Genomic DNA, 22261 nt, shown 5'->3' on the forward strand with positions numbered 1-22261 from the left:
AGACAAAAGAAAAATTTCCCTTCATAGTGTCTACTTATAATAGTTCTTAGCCTGCTAAAAGATATCAGTAGAAGATTCTACCACAGGTAATGCTAAATAACCCCACCCTGTGCCAGTATTTTGTAAGTCAGCCATTGGATATGACAGGAAAGCAATTTCCTGAAACTATAGTTTGCCATTACATGGATGACATTTTGATGTCTTATTCAAATGTAGTTGCTTTAGAAAGAATGTTTGAAGATGAAAATTTTGCGTTGTTGGTGGTTACAAATTGTTTCTGGAAGAATACAAAGAAGAGATTCTATTAATTATTTAAGTTATAAAATGGAATTACAAAAAATTAGACCCCCAGAGGTGCAAATTAGGAGAGATCAATTGCAAACTCTTAATGACTTTCAAAGATTACTTTGGCCCAGTATTAGGGTAAAACCCAATGAACTGATTCATTTAAACAAAACCTTAGATGGAGGCAAGAACTTAAATAGCACCAGGAAATTATCAACTAAAGTTGAAAAAGAATTGACTTTGATTGAAAAGAAATTACAGAAGATACATGTGGATCATTTGGATCTGAACTTAAGTGCATTCTGGACATATTATACTCTAAACATTCACCTACAGTAATTTTAATGCAGAAGGAATATATGACCTTTGAATGGATCATTTTACCACATTAACTAGGTAAAAAATTAAAAACCTATGTGGAAAAAGTCTCTGAGTTAACTTTACAAGAAACATTGAGACTTAGCTCTCAATTGTAGTATTTTTGTAGTCCTAGTACAGTTAATGATTAAAGATGGCTTTGGAGTTGGAGTGTGGCTTTCCCCTTCTCTAAACCCAAGCAGGCTTATTAAAGTGAAATTCTAAATCTCTGTCTTTGTCAGAAGAGCCACCTTATATGGGATATAAGAAAAACATATTTAAGGACTCTTTTATTGTTTCTAAACTCATAATCTTTTGGTTTTATTTTGAACCTTTGACAGCTTTTCTTAAGATATAAGATTTATGAGATTAGTATATATATATACATATATACATATGTTATATTATATATGTATTATATATAAATATATATTTAAAGTTGTGTCATGATATTAATAGTCATATAGATTACTAGCTAATTCTGGAAAAAATTTCATCTACCTTTCTGTATATGATTTCAGGTTTGAGTGTCTACCAGTTTTCTACAGTGAAACATGAACATGCTTAACAGTGATCTTTCAAGTCTCTATAAGGAGGATGGGACCCCATAATGATGATGCTTCCAGGGTTATGATAATAACACTAAGATAGAAAAAATATCTTCTGAGGATCAGTTTTGGTCTGCTCAGAACTATTTTGTGGTGGCTAGCTGAAATAACCCAACCTAACTGACTGCTCTAGTTGGGAATTGAAACAAGCCCTGCACTTTCCCATTATGGACTGGACAAAACATGATACAGCTACCTCTCCCAGGATTTGAAAATGAACCCAAATTTTTCTTTTCAGGATCCCATAAAGATCCTGTCAACACCAGAGAGCAGAAAGTAAATTTAGAAATCTGATGCCCACATTCCTAAGGGGTAAGGTGGGTTGTTTTTGGCTGTTCAATGGATTGTGGATATTTGTCATTGTTTAGAGGATTAGTTGCAAGTTATTATTGGTAGTGGTCTGGAACAAAGCTAAACAAAGGAAATTAGATTCAAGGATCTTGCTTTGAAAAGAAAAAAGGGGGATATGTTCAGTAGGATAAAGAAAGTAGATTATTGAATCTTCTCTGAAATATAAAAGGGATGATATAGATACAATAAGATAAAAAGGTAGAATGTTAAATATACGTTTAAAAAGCAGCTACTAGCTTTAAATGTTTTATGTTGGATTGGATGTTTTTGTACTGTATATAATTTTGTATATTAAGATTAATTTTTTAGAACAAGCTGTACGCACATTTCTACTCCTGGTAATGGTATTTTACCCGTATAACTCATTTAACAATTAATAATGCAAATTTCTACTCCTTAAAAATTATTATTACCAACTGTTTAGGATAATAAGGAAATGCAGGTTAGTAGTTAATCACCTAGTATAATAGAACTTGTAGTCACACTGGGTGTGTTTTCAAGGTCAAACAAAGATACACTTTAGATAAAGGTCATCTTCAAACATTTCAGAGATCAAACGAATATGAAATTTAAGATGATTGAATAACCTATGTTCCTTTTTATGACAGAGAGGCATGTCTCCACCTGGCAGTACCAATCTACTTCAGAGGTGGTAATGGGTATCAAAGAAACTCCGTGTGGAGTTTGCTTTCTTTGTGGTAAAAATAAGTTGCTGAGCAATAAAATACCCTTGTCTTGACTACTGACAGTATGTTGTACTAATTGGAAAAGTAAGACACAAAAAAGTGATTGACAAACGTTGTCAAGACAAGGAGAGACGGCTCTTCAGTATGTCTTTCTTCAAAGAAATGTCTGTCAGATATGCTAGGCCTGTAGGCCAAAGATAGATGCCTCAACACTGCATCTATTATAACTATTCAGGCAGACAGCTGTTTCTGTCACTTCTATTTTTTGGAAGTTGCTTGCTTGCATTTCCTGCTTACTCAGTTAATATTATTTCCTTCCTGGGTCTCTGAGGCAGTTGAAGACAAGACAGTTGTAGTTATAGTCTCCCTCATTTATGATACTAAGAAAAGAAATTCACTAAAGAAGTGTAAAGTATATATAAGGTTGAAAGCTATCAAAAGATAGTTTTAGATGATAATGCAAGTTGTTGAAGAATGTAAATTAGGGACAAAAATTTGGATTCACCGAGATGAGATAGATGTGGAGTATTTTCTCTGAATTTGTCAAATCCAAATTGACTAGATATTATTGATGTATTTGTTGCCTGTATATATTGTATACAGTTATTGTACTTCTTATATATAGTTTTTTTAATAAATGGAGACTTCTCTTTTGTTCCCAGCCACCCAGACCCAAATAATCACACAGAAATGTTATTAATTATATCACTGCTTGTCCATTAGCTTAGACATATTCCTAGCTAAGTCTTATATCTAAAATTAGCCCATTTCTATTAATCTCTGTATTGTCATGAAACTGTAGCTTACCAGAAAGGCTCTAGACATCTGTCTCCTTCAGCAGCTACATAGCATCTCCCCGACTCTGCCTACTTTCTTTCTGTATCTGCCTAGTTTTACTCTGTTAAGCCATTGGTCAAAAAAACTTTATTCATCAACCAATAAAAGCAACATATAAACAGAATGACATCCCATAATAGTTTTTTAATATTATTTATAGATTTCTTCTTTATTTTAGACACAAAGGAGAAATGTAGTGGTATATTATTTATATTTTGATAAATAAATCTTGTCTGAAGACCAGAGGCATAGCTAAAGTCACCAGAGGTCAGGGAATGGTGACACACAACTTTAATCCAGGATTAGGGAGACAGAGTCAGATGATCTCTGTGAGTTCAAGGCTACCTTGGGCTACACAAGATCAATGTAGAAACAAATCAAGGTGGTGGTGGCTCAAATGTTTAATCCCAGTACTAGGGAGTCACACATCTTTAACACCAGCATGAGAAGAAATATAAAATGAAAAGAGAAAGAGCCTTACTCTGTTTAGTTCGTGGCTGCCCCACCTTGATAGAGGTAAGACTTCTCTAGTTGCTTGGCTGCTTTGCTTTTCTGGTTTTCAGACTGAACCCCAATATCTATCTCTGAGTTTTTATTTTTTGTCTATACTTTCTATTGCAGCTGGTGTTAATGCAGACTTGTTACTATTCAAAGTGCTACGAATACTTGGCGATGAGTGTGCAGCCACACTTGTGAAATCTCTATGACCCTCCTCTCTTCAGAGGCTCTGGGGACATTATAGAAGAAGGGGATGAAGGAATGTAAGAACCAGAGGATGGAGAAGAGAGTTATAAAATACTGTCCTCTAGACATAACATAACTATTGCAAACATGAACTCATAATAGCTGTTCATACTTCACAGGTCCGTGAAAGATCAAACCAGTTAAAAAATGCCACCATGGATTTGGAATGGCATTGGAAGCCCCAGAAAATTCAATTTGTTCTTGTAGAAATTAAATTCATAGACACATCAGATTGAGAATCATTGGTGATGAAGACATTTAATTTGGGGACTTCACAAGCTTACAGAAAGTAGAAAATTACTGTGAGTATGTGAATGTTTTGTACAATCTCTCAAAGTCACTTTGGTGAGATGATAAAAGAAACCTCGGGTCCAAATTCACGGTTCCAGCCTGGCACAATGTAAGTAATGTATATTTTACTTAACAGGATGGCTTTTATTTCACACATTTTCTTTCTAAATTTAATCAGCTCCCAACTTTTCCCAAACAATCTTCTATTTACTTGTTTTGTGTTATTTTACATTATTATTTATTTGTAATTTTAAATACACATATAAATATGAACAATTTGATACATTAGGCATATCTGAAAATACATACCTAATAATCTCTTGACTGTATAGGTCACACCCACGCCCAGGGCCTTTAAATTGTTAGGTAAAATTCTGAAAGCAAATAACAATATTACCTATGTGTTAGGTTCATGTTATATATATATATACATATATATATATATTATGTCATATTGTGAATATATATTATAAACATGAATTTATAAATTATATATATATATTTATACATTATAAAATATGATAATTATGCATGTTGCGTAATTTTGTATACAAATCTTTAGCTAGTTGACAAAAGTTCAGTTTTCCATACAGATAAAGTATAAATTTTTCCATTTCTCCATTATTTAAACACGCTGTCTACAAAGCTCTTCACTCTTCCCAAGAGAAGGGACTTCATGGTTAAGCTCGGCCTATGCCTTCTGTTCCGGCAGTGACTTAACTCTCTTCCTCTCAATCCATCTTTCCTCATGCTGGCAGGTCCAGTTTTGTTCAGAATCCGTTACACCTTTGTGAAGTCCACTTCACATTTTTCTACTTTGTTGGAGGTTTTGGATTCTACACTCCAAAAATTATTTTGGTAAACATCATTTAACTTCCAGGCTTTTGACCGGGTTATACCTAAATGGTATTTTGGGTGAAGGAGAAAGGTGAAGTCAAGTCCCTTTCTTCAAGATTCTTCCCCATAGTTACTCAGGGTGACGGAGTGCCATAGAAAAGGGTCCGCCTCACAGGTGTTTTCCACTCTCCCTCCCTTAGAGTGAAGATGCAGAATACCATGCCTTGCCAACCGACATTTGGTTGCCACTTTATTCAACTTTCCTTAAACAGTCCTAATTTCTGAGTTATCCTCTTTCATGGTGTACCCTTATTATTTTCACTCCTTAAAATAAATGAAAACCTACTTTACATCAGTTTAAGCAGGAGTTCAACTACATTCATGCAAACAAGTCTAATTAATTTAGCAAGTCACACATAGAGAGAAGTCATTAAAGGTACGAGGGGTTTGTTGGCAAGAAGAAAAGATCAAAACAAGTGTCAAAAGCCACTAAAATTCATTGTATATATTTATGACAATATATACATATGTATATTGTATATTATATAATATTCATATATTATATATGTATAATTTTTCATATATTATGTGAAAAATTAAATAGAAGGATCTCTGTGTTTCTTGTTGATTAAATCAAATATTTGTTGAAGAAGAAAAGCAGTGCAGAGTTATGTTTTAAATCAGTACTTTGTAAAGCTCCTTTGTTATTTATTTCATTGTATTAAAACTAAACACTTTACAAAATGTTTCATTTATAAAAATGTGGCACCGAATTTCATGGCATTTCAAAAAAATCAGCTTAATTCTACCCATATTGACCTGGTCAAGCATACATTGTATCAAATACTTATAATAAAAATGTAAACGTTACCAATTACCCACCGGCAATTAAATTAGTTTATAAATATAAGATATATTTCACAAGTAGATTGACTAGAGATAAAAACAACTGCTGTATTTTAGGGACAAAATTTTTGTTCAAAGATTTTCATACAAAGTAGAACTGTTGGGAAAAGGCTTAATTACAACAGAGTGTTCTGCATCATTTAGCATGGGAGTTTTCTTATATGTGGTATGACAGAATTTTTCTCTGAATCAAAACATTCTGACATGAAAAATTAGTAGAAATATTATATATGCTCTATTTAAAGCATCTTTGTGAGACAAAAATTAAATTGAAAGCTTAGTGATTTCTCTAAGTTTCCAGCCTAACTGCATGAAAATTTAGACATAGAGGCTGGAGGGAGACTTCAACAGGTAAAAGCACTTTTGGTGTCACCCAAGAACCTGACTGTGATTCCCCAGAATCCTGTAAGGGTCCTGTATTCTCTTCCATCACTATACCTATTGGCCTTTATGCTAATATCACAGTGTTTATGTCACTACAGCTTGGCTGCATAATTTAAATTCATATACAGCTCTAGCATATGCTTTTGTGATCATCAATACTTTGGCTATTTGTAATCTTTCACACCTACATGTGAATTTTAAAATTTTTCCTTGTCTTACAAAGAATAACCATAGAATACATTGTTGGAGATTGTATGAAATTGTAGATTGTATTTGGTAAGATGATCATGTCTCTAATATCAACTCTATTAATCTGTAAACAGGAAATATTTTCTAATGGGAGAGAGGGGTGCTACAGAGGTCAGAGGAAATCTTTCAAGAGGTGTTTTTTCTTTCCATTATGTGAGTTCAATGGACTGAACTCGGGTCTTCAGACATGGTAGAAAGTGTCTATTCTCACTGAGGTATTCACCAACTTAAGTATGGGTTCTTTTATATTTTCTCTTCCTTGAATTTTATTTTCGTTAACAAAATTATCATTAGTTGCCCAAATGAGGAGTCTGAATATGTTCCAAGAATTCTTCATATTCCAGCCAAGTGACAATTTTCACCCTTTTAACAAAGCTAAATATTTCCTCAATATGGGCTATCATATTTCTAAATATCACTATTACACGCTTACTTTCTTTTCTTCTCTAGTTTTTCCCTTTAACTCCATTTTTCTTTCTATTTCAAATTACCCTATCAAGATGACCATTTGACTGTAATCCTTTCACCAGAAAGGCAGAGACAAAGAAAAGCATTGAGAAAAGCTGGGGTTATATAGGAAGACCTTATCCACTTTCATAACACTTGAACTACAACATAAAACAAAAGCAAAATATATATCTCATCAATTATGCTTATCCATTTTAGAGAATTTCATTATGCATATGATATATTTTGACCATACACTCCCCTATTTTCTCTCCCTCCAGTTCTTTCTTATTCTCCGTCCTGCTTTTTTTTTCTATCAGAACCATATGCTTAGTAGGATATTCCACACATTTCTGTCTCTACTTTTACTCCACAGCTATTTGTGATGATGCCAGAAATGAGATACTGTTTGCCCGTTTTGTTGGTCATCCTTTACAGGATTGTTAGGATGCAAATATACTTGTTAACTTGAAAAGATAAGTTTAATGTCTTTTTATTCTGTTCCTAGAATAAAAATGAATGTTAGGTGGACTTTAGGATGTTTAGGTGGTCTAGAAGAACACATGAATGATAAGTGTAGAACTAGGGCCAAATACCCATTCCAAAGAATCAATTTCATACTCACATTAACAATTAAAAAATTCTGATTTATGGATTCTTCATTTCTGTTATAAAAATTGAATGTAATCTATGATTTGTATTAAATGTATTTTGTTACTGGTGCATAGATATAGCTTCTACATAATTCTAAATAATGTTAGAGAGTAATATGTTCAGTTCCAAAAATATGTAACTTAGTTTTAAATTAAAGTGAACCTAAATGTAACATCTATATAAGTTAGGCAAATAAACAAGTATAAGGAAAAATTATACTTATACACAAAATTTAACAACATATTTTTCCTCTTTATTTACTACTTTAAAACACAGAAAATCCTTTGTTGTAGCAATATGAACTATTTTTAAATGTATAATTCTTTAGTAATAAATACATAATAATTATGAGTATTAAATACTTACCGGAGTATAATCAAGGTTATTGGTGTAAAAGCCGAACTAGAAAAAACAATCGAAGAAAAGCAAAAAGCAAAAAACAAAGGTAATGTGTTACACTTGGTATTACATTTTCCAGGAGTGGCATCAATAATATCTCCATCAGAATCTGCATTTGCCAGTCCTTTTTTAATGCAAGAACAATTGTAGTATGTCTATGAATATTAAGTATAAAAAAGAGTATTTCAGAAATAATCAGGAGACAACAAATTTATTATTATAAAAAGTAAAAAGAATTAAATCAATATCCAAAGGGAAACTACCCAGTGTTCAGACTGCTTTTGATTTTATGAATTTTTATTTATTAAGATGAAAATATAATCATACTATTTTCTCCCTCCTTTACCTTCTCTGAACCATTCCATGTAACCCTTTCAAGTCCATAGATTCTTTTTTTAATTGTTGTTTTACACATATTATATATATATATGTATACTTGCATGAGTATATATAATATATATTCATTCACACATTTATATATAGTATATATACAACATAAACATATATTTACATACATGTATAGACAGAAATGTAACTTTCTCAGACTCTATGAAGTTACCGTGCAATGTTTTCAGGACTGACCATTCATACCTAGCTGCTGTGCTCTTTCCTGGAGAAGACTATTTCTCCAGCTCTCAACGTTCCTTAGACAAAGAGTCTCACTCCATAACCCTGACTGACCTTGAACTCACAGAGGTCTGATTGGCTCTGTTTTCAGACCAAAGGGATTAAAGGCATGTGCCACCATATCCAGGTAAGAATGCCAAAGTTAATGAGTATTCTCATGCTGAACTTGTTGTGCATTATTTAGAAATGCAATATTAATTGGAAAATAAGAGATATATAACCTATCAATGAATTACTTTTTGTGTAGGTGTCTGTGGGTATATAATTATCGTAAATAAATAAAAGTTCTACAAATTTAATAAATAGTAGTCAACTTATGTTAATTTTAATATCATTAGATAGAAATATAAATGAAGGGCAATTAAAAGAGAATGCAATGAATATAATTAAATTTTAGCTGAGACCTGAAATATGGACAATTACTCACCTATGAAAGATTGTGTAAGCTTGTTAATTCCTTGCTTTGTGTATAATAATAATGGACTTGATATTTATTAAGTACAATAGGCACATGGTATCAGAGACCAAATATTTTTAAGAGCACACAGAACAGTAATTACAATCCCAAAACTGGGGAGACAGAAATACACATGTACACACACACACACACACACACACACTCCCCCCCACACACACTAAAAATATTTACAAAATGTTTAGAGATAAAGAGATCACATAGGAATTTATTAGGACATTTAAAATGCCCTGAGCTACAAAACAATAATTATAACAGAGAAACAACTAAGTAAATATACTGCTAATAAGAGATTTAAGGATGGTTTGGACCTGAGTGGTTAAGAAAGTAAGAGTGTGAAATCATATCAGCCTAGCTGATTAATTGGTAGGCATGTTAAATAAAATAAATACACACATACCCAAGTTAAAGTTGTCACTTCACTGTAGTTTCTAAAGGTCTGTGTGCCAACTAACAGTTTAATTTGAGGGGACATATTGTCAGCAATACAACAGAAATTTGTTTGCCTTTTAGAGAATTTTCTACTTAGGAAGACAACTAGAGAACACAAAAAGTTTTATATGATGCATATGTGGTTATTATCAAGCAAAAAAGGGCAAGGAGAAGATGCACGGAGTATTAGGAAAAATACTTTTGTACTTAGAGGTATCAGAATGCATAAGTGAGAAACTGCTATTTGAGAAGACATTTAAAGAACATATGGAAGAAAGCTACATGGTAATCTAGAAATATGTTCCACATAAGAGAAGAAAAGCAGTCGACCATAAAGCAGCGAGGGTGAGGATAGAAAGAATGGGAACGAATAAGAAAACAAAAATCCAGGATAGAATGAGAAATGTAAATTGTACAAAAATTGGCAATTGCAAAATTAGGTTAAGGTACTTTGATCTTTACTCTTAGAAGCCACTCAGGTTGCTGAGACTATTGAGAGACCAAGGCAAGGATAAATGTTGGCATACACCATACAGGCTAATGAAATACAGTACAACAAAATCCTGTGCTGAAGAAATGGGTGATAACAGAGAAAATATGAAAATAATCCTACATGCCATTATGTAGTAAGTAGATGGGAAAGAGTTTTCTGGAAGTTCTGTATAATTAATTGGAACCAAAATAAGAAAGTCACCCGAGAAAGTTTTACTAGGGAAATGAAGATCTTCAGCCCAGAGGGGCAGCAGAGGAAAACTAGAAAATAGCATACTGATTTGGGTTTTCTTTCTCTATCTTTCTAATGTTCTTCCAGGATTCCTTTACATTTTAATCCACTAAAATACCAGAGGAGAAAGATCCTTTATTGTGTTGGACTCCTGGGACAGAGTGCAAGAGATTAAGGGTGCTGAGCAGATCTGAAGGACCAAGGTGCAGTACAGTAAATGTCTACAAGACACAGAGTGAATAAAGTGACAATTATAAGACTGAAAACATAAAATTTAGTAGTCAATTGGTGAGATTTCAGGATATTAGGTTCTAAAAGTATTCAAGAATTTCAAAAGTCCATATTTTATAAGGAACTGAAAATAATGGCCTTGCTTTTGCACAAGATAATTGATATCGAAATCATGAATTGAATATAAACTCTGACTAGAAATTAGCTAAGGTTTGTTCAGTGGGAGCACAGAAGTATACAGATGAATATTATATACATTTTTGTATATACGTGCACTATTATTGGGAAGGAAATAGTGGAGGAATTATAGAAATATCAAATTAGATCCTCATTAGTAATTTAAAAATTATCATGAATACTAGATAGTGTGTCAGTGACTCAAGTTCTAAGTCCTCCACAAAAAAATGACAGTAAATGTCTCAAGGCTGAACCTGGAGGAAAAAGGAGGGGCAAAGGAAGTACATTCTGCTGAGAAAAATTGACGAAAGGTACTTGGGGGAAGGAGGACAGAGCATGCTCTAAATCATCAGAGGAACAAAAAAGATGTTTCCCTATTAGTGTGAAGCTTGTGGAAAGAGAATAAATATTGACTCAAACTACCCAAAACAAAGCTGTTTCCAGAGTAAAGTAGACATTAGTCAGAGGATGAAATAAAGGAAGTAGTGCTTGGATGAAGAACACTTTCTGATTTTAGAAGACAGGATAGAAAGTTTCAGGTGAGAGCGACGGGTGAGAAAGGAAATCAAAATGATAGAAAAGCCAGAAATGTGTGGGGATAAATTACCTCGAAGGCCACACCACTTTTTCTTCTCTTTGTTTGGTCCTAATTTGTTTTTTATTTCATTTACTCATTCTTATTCTTATGAGATGCCTGCTTGTTTTCGAACAATAGAGTGAAGGAAAGGCTGTGGTTTTTGATGGGTATGAAAGTGGGGAGGATCTGGTATGAAGTGAAGAAGGAGAAACTGGGCTCAGAATATATTATATGAAGAAATGTATTTTCAATTTAAACATCATTAAAAAGTAAGTGAAGGAGTGCCTACAAAAAGTAAACTATATGAACAAATATTAGGAGATATTTCATTTAATAGAAGGTTTGTCATGCACCAAGAGGAACTGAATTTGAATATCCAACACCCATGAGAAAAGTCAATCTGTAACCCTTGTTCTGGGCTGGAAATGGGAGAAGGGTGGATCCTGGAGATTACTGGTCATCCAGCCTAACCAACCTGATCAACTGTAGATCCAATGAGAGATCCTGTCTCAGAAGTTAAAGCAAAGATCAACTGAAGAAGACATTCACTACCAAGTTCTAGATTTTACACACACACACACACACACACACACACACACACAAATTAAATGAATAATAATATGTTTGCTGAAAATGATAGAACCTCAGGACAAATAGTTTAAATATATTTCTGTTGAAGGAGACCCAAAGACCTCCTTTCTTTTTATAAAAAACATTTACCAGTCTTTGGGCCACCCAAAAGAAAATCACAATTTCTTTAAAAATGTTTGCTACATTTCACAAGTTGTTAAATGCTCTGATGCATGAGAATAGTTTCTTGCTTCCACGGTATCTCCCTTATCAGGTTCCTCTGGGAGCTGCATTGTGTTTATATGACTTGACTTGTTATACCAATTGCTTTTGAAGGATTTTGTAACAAATTAAAATGTTAAAGAAATGAAAAATCTACTTGTTAACTCTCATATGGCCCCCTCTCTGATAGAATTTTTCTGTTTTGAAACAGAGTATGAACTTTATCAGAAATGCAAGATCATCCTTTGGCACCTAAGAAGTCCTTCATGCTTTGGGTGAGATGAAATAGTTTCCCCACTGATAGTGAGAATGAAGTCTCTGTTGAACTAGGAAGCTGATAACAGAACTCCTGAGCCTTGCTTTCCTGTACTCAAAGCTGCATCAGCTAACAAGAAGAACTAGCTGAAAGGCCAAGGTCATAAAGAACAGTCCAAGGGTTTTATTATATAAACCTATAAAAAAGGTATTTTTGAAGCATAAAATGAGTTTCAAAGAGCTCCACTGTCTAGATTATTACTATAAAGAAAAGATATCTCCTTTGACAAAATTGTTGTTTCAGTTCTTTCCCATCTGAAGTTAATGCTGATTCTGTACATTCTTCAGTTCTATCCATATCAAATTTATCTAATCATAGTCTTTGGTTTTGTGAATTTTTACTTCAGTGCTATTATTGCCATCAAAGATAGTTGTCTTTCTATATAACTTCTGACAACATTATTCTTCATTGGAAATATTTTATTTTTTCCATTTTTATATATCAAATGCTATCACACACTGTGTGTTACTATTTTGTGGAATATTTCTATATTTGTTATGAATTATAAATTAATTATGTCTCATAAAAGCACAGGAAAATTATGTAGCATTCCATGAGAAGTATGTTCCTAAGCAGGATTTCCCACAAATGAAAGTAGTTCAACAGTGATACTATACTTATTCTCTCAATAAATGTACATTTGCTGTAGGGTGGCATGGTGGACATTTGCCACTATATTTTCATATTTTATCATAGTAAGGAGAACTGGGTGCATGTATAAAGCAAGGACTTTCAGTAACTTAGCTTTTGAAGATGAAGAAATCTATATGGGAGTTCGATACACTTTTCTATTACTTTTAAATTTCTCCTATATTTTAAAGACTATTTTAACATGTAACATTTAAGAAGAATGATAATTATAAATAGAATAAATATTTTTATACTAATTCTTGTTAATATTGTTATGATACTAAATCATAAATATAACTGTAGATTTTGACGTGTCTATGAATCAGTATGTCTATTTACTGCTCATTTCCTTCATAAGAAACAGAAGGTAGCAGAAAATAAACACAGAATTAGAACATAGATCTGTAAGTTTGTGTCAGTTAAAAGGTAGAAATTGAAAAAAAGTGTAATTAGTAACTTTATAGTTATATATTCACCCAGGGGTGGGAGAGATAATCCCATGAGTAAGGTGTCAACACTGGGGACCTGGGTTTGATCCCCAGCACCCACATAAAAATCCCAACTTGGCAGTGTGCTTGTAACCCCACTGCGGCAAAGACAGAGATGTATGGGTCCATTTGGCTCTTGGGGCCAGGTACCATAGCCTATTTAAGGAGCTCCAAAGTTGGGAAAGATTGATTCAAAAATCAAGGAGGGCTACTCCTGAGGAATGACATCAGAGAGTGTCCCCTGATCACTGCTTCATTTACATATTTTGAGACTGAATCATTTCGCTGTCATACTTGGGCACATGTGTTTTATGTGCACACACAAATATACATGCATCAAAACATACATATGCACAAGACCAGAAAAACAGAAACCTGATGTGGGATGGCCCTCTGTATGCTCTCAATATATTTTATTACCATTGGTTAATAAGGAAGCGGTTTTGACCTATGGGGGGGGCAGAGTATAGATAACTAGGTAGGAAATCCAAGCAGAGAGACAGAGAGAAAGAAGGCAGAGTTGGGGAAATTCCAATAGCCACTGGAGGAATAAGATGCCAAGGCATTACTGGTAAGCCAAGTAAATGTGGTAATACGCAGATTATTAGAAACTGGAAAATTTATATGCAGAGTTAGCCAGGAAGAAGCCTGAGCCATTGACCAAACAAATATAATTAATATTAAGCTCCAAATGATTATTTTATAAGCAGCTGCAGGGACCAGAGCGCAGGAGAGAAACCAGTCCAGTGGCACTGGGTAGAACAGAGAACCATATCCAGCTTTTGAACCTCACAAACTTAAGACAAGCGGTAAGTTAATCAATTGCTCTCTACAACAGAGCATGGACTAGGAAAATAATAATGCATTCTGGATTGTTGTTGTAGCAATCCAGGAAATAAGAAATTTCATGCTAGTACCATGGCATGTGTAACTAGAGTTTTCAAGCAGATTCAGTTCAGTTATGTCATATTTCTCTCGTTCATATGAGTTATCTATAACTCTCAGTTTTCTAGAAAATCAGATATGTTTTGTGAAAGCCTTGTATATGTGGTAAGATTTGGGGCACAAAGAACAGGTGACTAGGGATGTAGTTCAGCAGTAGAATCCTTGATTCAACACCCTACTTAAAAATAAGTCTTACCTAAATCTAAGTTGGTGTGGTGCAAATAACAAAACAGCAGAAAACTAGAGAGTAGGCATTTCAAATATCAGCAGAAGGCACATTTGAAGGAAAGATGACTCACAGGACAGCACTGGGCAACCCTGGTGTGAAACATTGTGAGTTAAAGATTGTGTTCAAAGTCCAGGGAGTTGGGAAACATAAATTTGGTATCTACGTGTTGCTGAAAGTTTTAGAGAGAATTGAAAGTAATACCGAATCACTATAAAATGAGCATGTTACTAGAAAGGAAAAGACATAATAAATACAAGTTACCTTTTCAATGTTAAATTTTTTAAAAGATATGCAGCCTGCAAAGCAGGGAGAGAAATACTCAACTTCGTCTCTTCCACACACAGAAGCATAGTCAGAGCTTGTGCAAGCACAGTGCTTATTACATGGAGCTTCGAGGTTTCCCAAGCGACCTGACCTGCGATGTTGAGATGAAATACAATTATAATACCATCATTTAAATCATTAATGCTGACGTTAAGATCTCAATCATATCCACAAACATCCTTATTGAAATATGTTCCTTTTCAAAGGTTTGCTAGCTTATAAAAACATTATAAAATGCACATTTAGGAGGGTACCCCTTGATTGTCCTGGAGAGATGGTTTAGCTCTTTGGAGCACTTCCTGCTCTTCCAGAGGACCAGTATTCCATTCCCAACACCCACAATGAAGCTCACAGTCATCTATAATTCCACTTCCAGGGAATCTGAAACCCTCTTAGAGTCTCTGCAGGCACCGGGCATGCAAGTGTTACATATACATCCCTGCAAGTGAATACTCATTCACACAAATAAAAGTAGCTAAATCTTAAAAACATATCACTTGATTTTTATTGTGCTATAGCAAACTTGTCACCAGAGTCATGTTGACAACAAAAGTCATCATTGCCTGCAATGGGTTGCCCCCCTTCCACACACATACTTCAAAGATTTCTACTACTCATATGTAATTCCTCTACTTATTGGTAATATCTCCTTGTCCATTTGTTCAGATTTTATAAAAAGCAATCACAAGAAACATATTTTCCTTGCTTCTTTTGCACAAATAATCTTTATGGACTCTTCTACGGACTTATGTTTTCATGACTCATATAAGTACTAAAAGTAGAATATTTAAATAGTATATAAGTTTTTATAGTAATTATTTTATATTTTACATGTGTGAATATTTTGCTTGAAGGTATTATTTGCACCATGTGAGTGTAGTGTGGCTCTACTTCTTCCTTGGGATCATTGGCTGCATTGGTCCTCAAGGGTAGTGGGAGCAGAAGCAGGGTACAGGATTGGGACAGCTGTGGGTACCACAAACACAGCAGAACTCCAGGAGATGGACTTTGGTGAATCAGCTCAACTTTATTCCAGAGTACAAGGAATGTGTTCAGTAGTACAGGACTAGAGAGTCTGGGCATGAACACAAATCTTAGTTATCACCTGTGCACCAGGGAAGGCTTCTAGAAGGGATCTGTGCCAAGGGTCAAACTAAAGATAAATCAGGTGTCTGATTTAGACGCAGCTTTAAGATAAATTCGGTCCACAGGGCCCAGGGACATTCTCCAGATAAGGGTAGGTAGAGAGCAGGAAGTTTCGCTGGGGAGCGAAGGCGTCTCTAATGTCGTCTAGCTTTTGAAAAAAGCTGTCATGTCATGATAGATCACAATCTAGCGAGGTCTTCAAACATGAAAGAAAAATAAGTCATTAAATCTCTTGGGACTGATGTTACTGACAGTTCTGAGTCTCTATGTGCATACTGGGAACCAAACACTGATCCATTTTTCTAGCACCCTGCATTTTTTTTTTTAACTTTTCAAGAAACAGTTTTCAAAGAGGTTTATTTCCATGCTACTGCAAGCGGTATACAGATTGAGCTGTTTTCCACATTTCTCTATAACAGTATGATTTCACTGACTAGCCAGCCATTCTGATTGGGGAATAATAGTTTAGATTGTGTTTTTTGATTCACATTTCCTAATTTCTAATGATAGTGAATTTATTTCTAGCTGCACATTTTTCATCTGAATATGCATATATTCAGATATATATATTATATATCTAATATATATATTATAATATATAATTATATATTATATAATTATTATATTATAATAATTAATATATATTATATAATATATAATATATATAATATATTAATTAATATATAATAATAATTAATATATAATAATTAATATATTATATTAAATATAATATATTTGATATATAATTAAATATATTATAATAAATATAATATATTTATTAATATATTATATTAATATAATATATTAATAAATATATAATATATATTAATATATATATATTATTAGGTGAAAGTTGGTTTCAAATTATTTGTCTATTTTTCTTGTTATTAATAAAAACATAGAAGTATTTTTATCAGAAACAAATCTTTCTATATATTATTTTCTTTTTGTTTTTACACTTTGTGGCTTATTTTTTGTTTGTTTGTTTGTTGTAGTGGCATTTGAATAGTACTTTAATAAATAAAGATTGCCTGAAGATCAGCCTACAGACCAGATAGTTATGACACGCACCTTTATTCCCAGTAGCCATACTAGTTTGCCATAGAAACTGGGCCATGCATGCCTTTAATCCCAGTGGTGCACACCTTTAATCCCAACCCTAGAGAGGAATATAAAGTAGGAGGAAACAGCTCTCAGACACAGTCTCATTCTGAGATTCCTGAAGGTAGGATCACTTTTTTCAAACTGAGATTAAGGTTAAGCGCCAGTAGCTGGCTGCTTTACTTTTTGGATCTTCAGGTTGAAGTTCAATTTCTCTATCGGAGTTTTTATTGTGCTTCAATTTGTTGTTTTGTTTTTAATGTCCTTGAAAGCCAGGCATGATGGTGAACACTTGTAATTCCAAGAGTTTGGAGGCAGAAGCAGGTGGATCTCTAAATTTGAGTCCAGCTTAATCTACATAGTGAGTTCAAAACAGCCAGTTATACATAGTGAGATGCTTCTCAATAAACCAACAACCACAACAAGCAGAAAAAGTTTTTTAAAAGTCAGATTTAATTTTTTATGAAATCCGTTTGGCAAATTTCTTCCTAGATTATGAGTTTTGTGTTATGTGAAAGAAATTCTTCCCAAATTCAAGATCAAAAAGATTTCCCTTAAAGTCTTAGAATATTGCATTTTACGTTTGTACTCATGGTTCATTTTGAATTTTACTAGATAATACAAAGCGGGGATTCAAATTTGTTTTTATCTAATGGTTCCAACCCCAAAGCATTTTTAAGTCTTTACATTTTAAATATTTTATCTCTGAATATTCATGTGTCTGTACAAGAATATGCATATTCTGATCAATCTGTAGAAAGCTACCTGTACGGAGTTTTTTTATTGTCAAACAGCTAGTCAATAGTATTTTTGCAAATGACTCCAAAGTCTCTACTTCATTATTACATTTGTACCCTGCCAAAGATCTACCATCTATATGTGCATGAGTTTCTATTTATAGTTTCTCCACTCTACTTCATTAATGTACTTTTACTACTCTCTCAGTTAACAGAGTTTACAATGTTTACTGGAAGCAAAGAGCGTTAGTCATCTAATTTTGTTATTTTCTAAAAACTTTTGTTTTTCTAGATCATTGTATATCGATGGCTATCTGAGGTTTTCTTGTTAATATCTACAATGGAAAGCCGGATGGGATTTTGTTACCCCTACACTTAATGCATAGTCGAACTTTGGAAAGGAGCCCGATCTTCATGAGTCTTCTGTTCAAGAATGTGGCGTAACTCTCCTTTGAAAATATGTCTTTCATTACTTTCGTTAACACATTGTAACAGTTAGTATATCTTTCTCATATACTTTATATCATTGATGATATTTTAAATACAACTTCTAATTATTTTCATATAGTATGTAAGAACCTATATTCAGAAATCTACCTGTTTTTGCCTCTCTAGTGCAGTGATTAAAGGCATGCGGCACCATGGCAGGATTCCTGAGAGTTTCTCTTGCTGAGACAAAACATAATGACCAATAAGAACTTAGGGAACTTAGGGAGGAAAGGGTCTATTATTTCAGCTTACATCTGCCATAAGCATGTCATCCCTGGACGGGAAGGAATCTGAAGGGCCCATGAAAGAGTGCTGCTTCTGGGCTTGCTGGCTTTGCTTTCTTATATAAGCCAGGACCATGTCCCATGACTAGCATGATGTACAATGGCTTGGGCCCTTCCATTTCAATCATTAATCGAGAAAATGCTCCCCAGGCTTTCCTGCAAGCTGATCTTCCAGAAGCATTTTCTTTATTGAGGTTCTCTCCTCTCAGATGATGCTCCCTTACACCAAATTGACAGAACACAAGCCAGAAATTCCAGGGAAAAATATTTCATATTTAGTGATAACCATCTTACTATATCACTTTTTAAAATATGTCCTCACAAGCAGTATTGAGCACTGGACACTTCTTATGGGAAAACTAATGTGATTCATGGACACTTCATCTTACTTTTCGCAACTAAACCTAATGATATCTCCAAAGGTCCAACTGACATTATAAGAGAAATTGAAACCATCAATATGTAAATAATGGGGCAGATTAAAAACATTCACACCATACAATTCTTTCTTTTCCTTTATTGTCATTCATTTTACATTCCAACCTCAGTTCTCCCTTCCACCCCTCCTTCTGCTCTCCCTCCCCTCCCCTGTCCCACCATCCCACCCTCCATCTACTCCTCCTGAAAGATATGGCTGCCCGTGGAGAGTCAACAAAGCCTGGCACATTAAGTTGAGGAAAGACCAAACCCCTTCCCTGCATCAAGCCTGAGTGTGGCATCCCACCATAGGGAATGGACTCCAAAAAGCTAGCTCATTTACCAGGGATAGATCCTGGTTCCACTGACAGGGACCCCTCAGATAGCCTGAGCTACACAACTGTCTGCCACATGCAGAGGGTCAGGCTGACCTTGGGTTCTGGGAATTCAGACAAAATGAAAGGAGGAATTATATGAGCAAGGGAGGTCAAGATCGTAAAGGGGTAGTCTCCAGAGACTTCTCAACCAAGCTTGTGGGAACTCAAGAACTCTAAACTGACAGCTGTGGATCCTGCATGACATATCACAACTTTTAAGTATAGAGTAAGCTGTAGTAACTCAAAATCCATAATGAAGTACAAATCTTCAAATTTGAATTTCTTATAAGAACCTTTACTTAAAAATGTACATTCTGTATTTGAAATAAAAGCATTATTGATTAACATCTAATATACTCATTTAAAATATACAATCCTGTTTTTAGTATATTTATGTATGTGAAGTTACCTTAGTAGTCAATTATTTGAGCCTTTTCTCATCTTCCCTTTCTCCCTTTTGTTCTCATTTCTTTCTTCTTCTGTTTTTCTCCTTCCTTCCTTCGTTTCTTCCCTCCTTCCTTCCTTCCTTTATTTCTTCCCTCCTTCCTTTCTTCCTTTTTCTTTCTTCTTCTCTTCCTTTCAAATTTCTTCCTTCTCTCTTTTCTTCTGTGGGACAGATTTTTCCTCTACAGCCCAACCTGTCCTAAACTCACTATATAGCCAAGGCTGACCTCCAACTCATGGCAATCCCCCCTCGGCCTCCTATGGGCTGTAGAACATTTTTATAACCTCAAAAAAAATAACAGATGATAAATTTCATCAAGTAATTTCTTTTTGGTTACCTTAAGAGTTTTTCCATTTCATTTTTAGCTTGTTTAACATGATATATCAATTAATTTTTCTCTGTGAACATATTTTCATGATGATTCATGGTTGAATATAATTTATATAATCTTATAAATTCATAGATATGACTATATACAATGAGAATAAAGTAATTACCATATATACCACTTTAAGCATTTATCATTTCTTTGTATTTGGGAATACTCAAAGTTCTTTTTGCCAGTTATTTAAAAAGTATGTAGGAAATTATTAACCATTATCTTTTTGTCCTATACATTAGAAGTTATTTCTCATTTACAAATGCCTCCTTGAAGATATTTACCATCCTTTCTTCATCCACCGCTTATTCCCAAAACTACCTCAGCCTCTGGGAGACACTATTTTATGCACTTTGAACAGTGTTTTATAATTTTATTTTTATTTTCCTTTTTAAAAAAATTTATTTAGGCTGACCTGGAACTTACTATGTAATCACAATTTTTATTATAGTAATTTACTTCCTTGATTAAATTTACTCTTGGGGGGGCTGGAGAGATGGCTCAGTGGTTAAGAGCATTGCCTGCTCTTCCAAAGGTCCTGAGTTCAATTCCCAGCAACCACATGGTGGCTCACAACCATCTGTAATGAGGTCTGGTGCCCTCTTCTGGCCTGCAGGCATACATATAGACAAAAAATTGTATACAAAATAAATACATATTTTTAAAAAATTTACTCTTGGGAATTTTATTTTATTTGGTTTTTGTAACTACAGATAACAAGATTTCTTTTTCTCATAATTATCACAGGATGTTTTCAAGTATTGATGTAACATGACTGCATTTATTTCTTTTCTCCTAGACCTTTGCAACATATGTTGTCTGCTGTACTGGCTCTCTTTGATCTCTAAAATTAATTTAAATTTCTGTGTTCCTAGTTTAGTTGAAGAATGGGCAATTATTTATTTTTTTTCAAAGAAACAGTGTTGTGTTCAGGCAATCTTTTGGGATCTGGAGAAATGACTCGGCACTTAAGAAGGCTTGTTGTTTTTCCTTCTAGAGGACCTAGGTTTAACTCCCAGGACCTAGGTCAGTATTTCACAAATGCCTATAATTCCAGCTTAGGTGAATCTGATGTGCTTGCTCATCAGGCTCCCAAAGGCACATGTGTTAGAGACAAGCATGCATAAATATAAGTAAAAAATATTTTCTTTTTATTGAGCTATAATTTTTTTCTCCACTCTCCTTCCTTCCTCCCCCAATCTACTTCTACCGTCTTCCATGACCCCCATACTCCCAATTTGCTCAGATCTTGTCTTTTTCTACTTCCCATGTAGATTAGATCCATGTATGTTCTCTTAGGGTCGTCTTTGTTTTCTAGGTTCTTTGGGATTGTGAATTGTAGGCTGTTTTTTGCTGTTTTTTTTCTTTTTTTGCTTTATGTCTAAAAGCAACTTATGAGTGAGTACATATGATATTTTTCTTTCTGGGTTTGGATTACCTCACTCAATATAATGTTTTCTAGATCCATCCATTTGCCTGCAAATTTCAAGATGTCATTTATTTCCCCGCTGTGTAGTACTCCATAGTGGTAATGGACCACATCTTCTTTATCAATTTTTTATATTTCTTAAAAAATAAATGCTGCTTTCTTTATTATTAAATTTTGTTTGCATTTAATTCTGGCACACCTTTTTTGTCATTTCCACTAATTTGTACCATTTCTAGATCTTTTGTTTTCAATATTAGATAGCTTAGTTGAGGTCTTTATATGTTTAAGAAATAGTTATTCATTGTTATTAACTTGTACTTTATTGCTTTTAAGTCATATAGTTCAGCATTTTATATTTGTCTCATTTTTTTCTATTTTACTTTGCTTGCTGACCTATTACTTTTGGATATGTATCTTCTCATTTTTCACTGTCTGTCTTGTTAGTGTCTAATTTT

At 33.9% G+C, this 22261-nt stretch overlaps 1 protein-coding gene and 1 long non-coding RNA gene across 3 annotated transcripts in view; one reads left to right on the forward strand and one right to left on the reverse strand.

Annotated features, from left to right (window-relative positions):
- Positions 1-22261, reverse strand: part of LOC125405424 (solute carrier organic anion transporter family member 6A1) — a 70066-nt gene that overhangs the window by 13600 nt on the left and 34205 nt on the right. For both annotated transcript variants that reach the window (XM_085696159.2, XM_048441989.3), the window contains exons 9-11: positions 14940-15093; positions 8003-8190; positions 4469-4533 (exon numbers count right to left, since the gene is read on the reverse strand). In XM_085696159.2, the coding sequence (XP_085552285.2) occupies positions 4469-4533; positions 8003-8190; positions 14940-15093 (407 nt within the window). The remainder of the gene's footprint in view (positions 1-4468; positions 4534-8002; positions 8191-14939; positions 15094-22261) is intronic.
- On the forward strand, positions 8577-19910 carry LOC146896095 (uncharacterized). The gene is made up of 4 exons (XR_015003926.2): positions 8577-8789; positions 10381-10496; positions 12282-12345; positions 18279-19910. It is a non-coding gene; the product is annotated as an uncharacterized LOC146896095 (long non-coding RNA).

The sequence above is a fragment of the Myodes glareolus genome, chromosome 1, assembly GCF_982192425.1.
Source record: "Myodes glareolus chromosome 1, mMyoGla1.1, whole genome shotgun sequence".
Taxonomy (NCBI): domain Eukaryota; kingdom Metazoa; phylum Chordata; class Mammalia; order Rodentia; family Cricetidae; genus Myodes; species Myodes glareolus.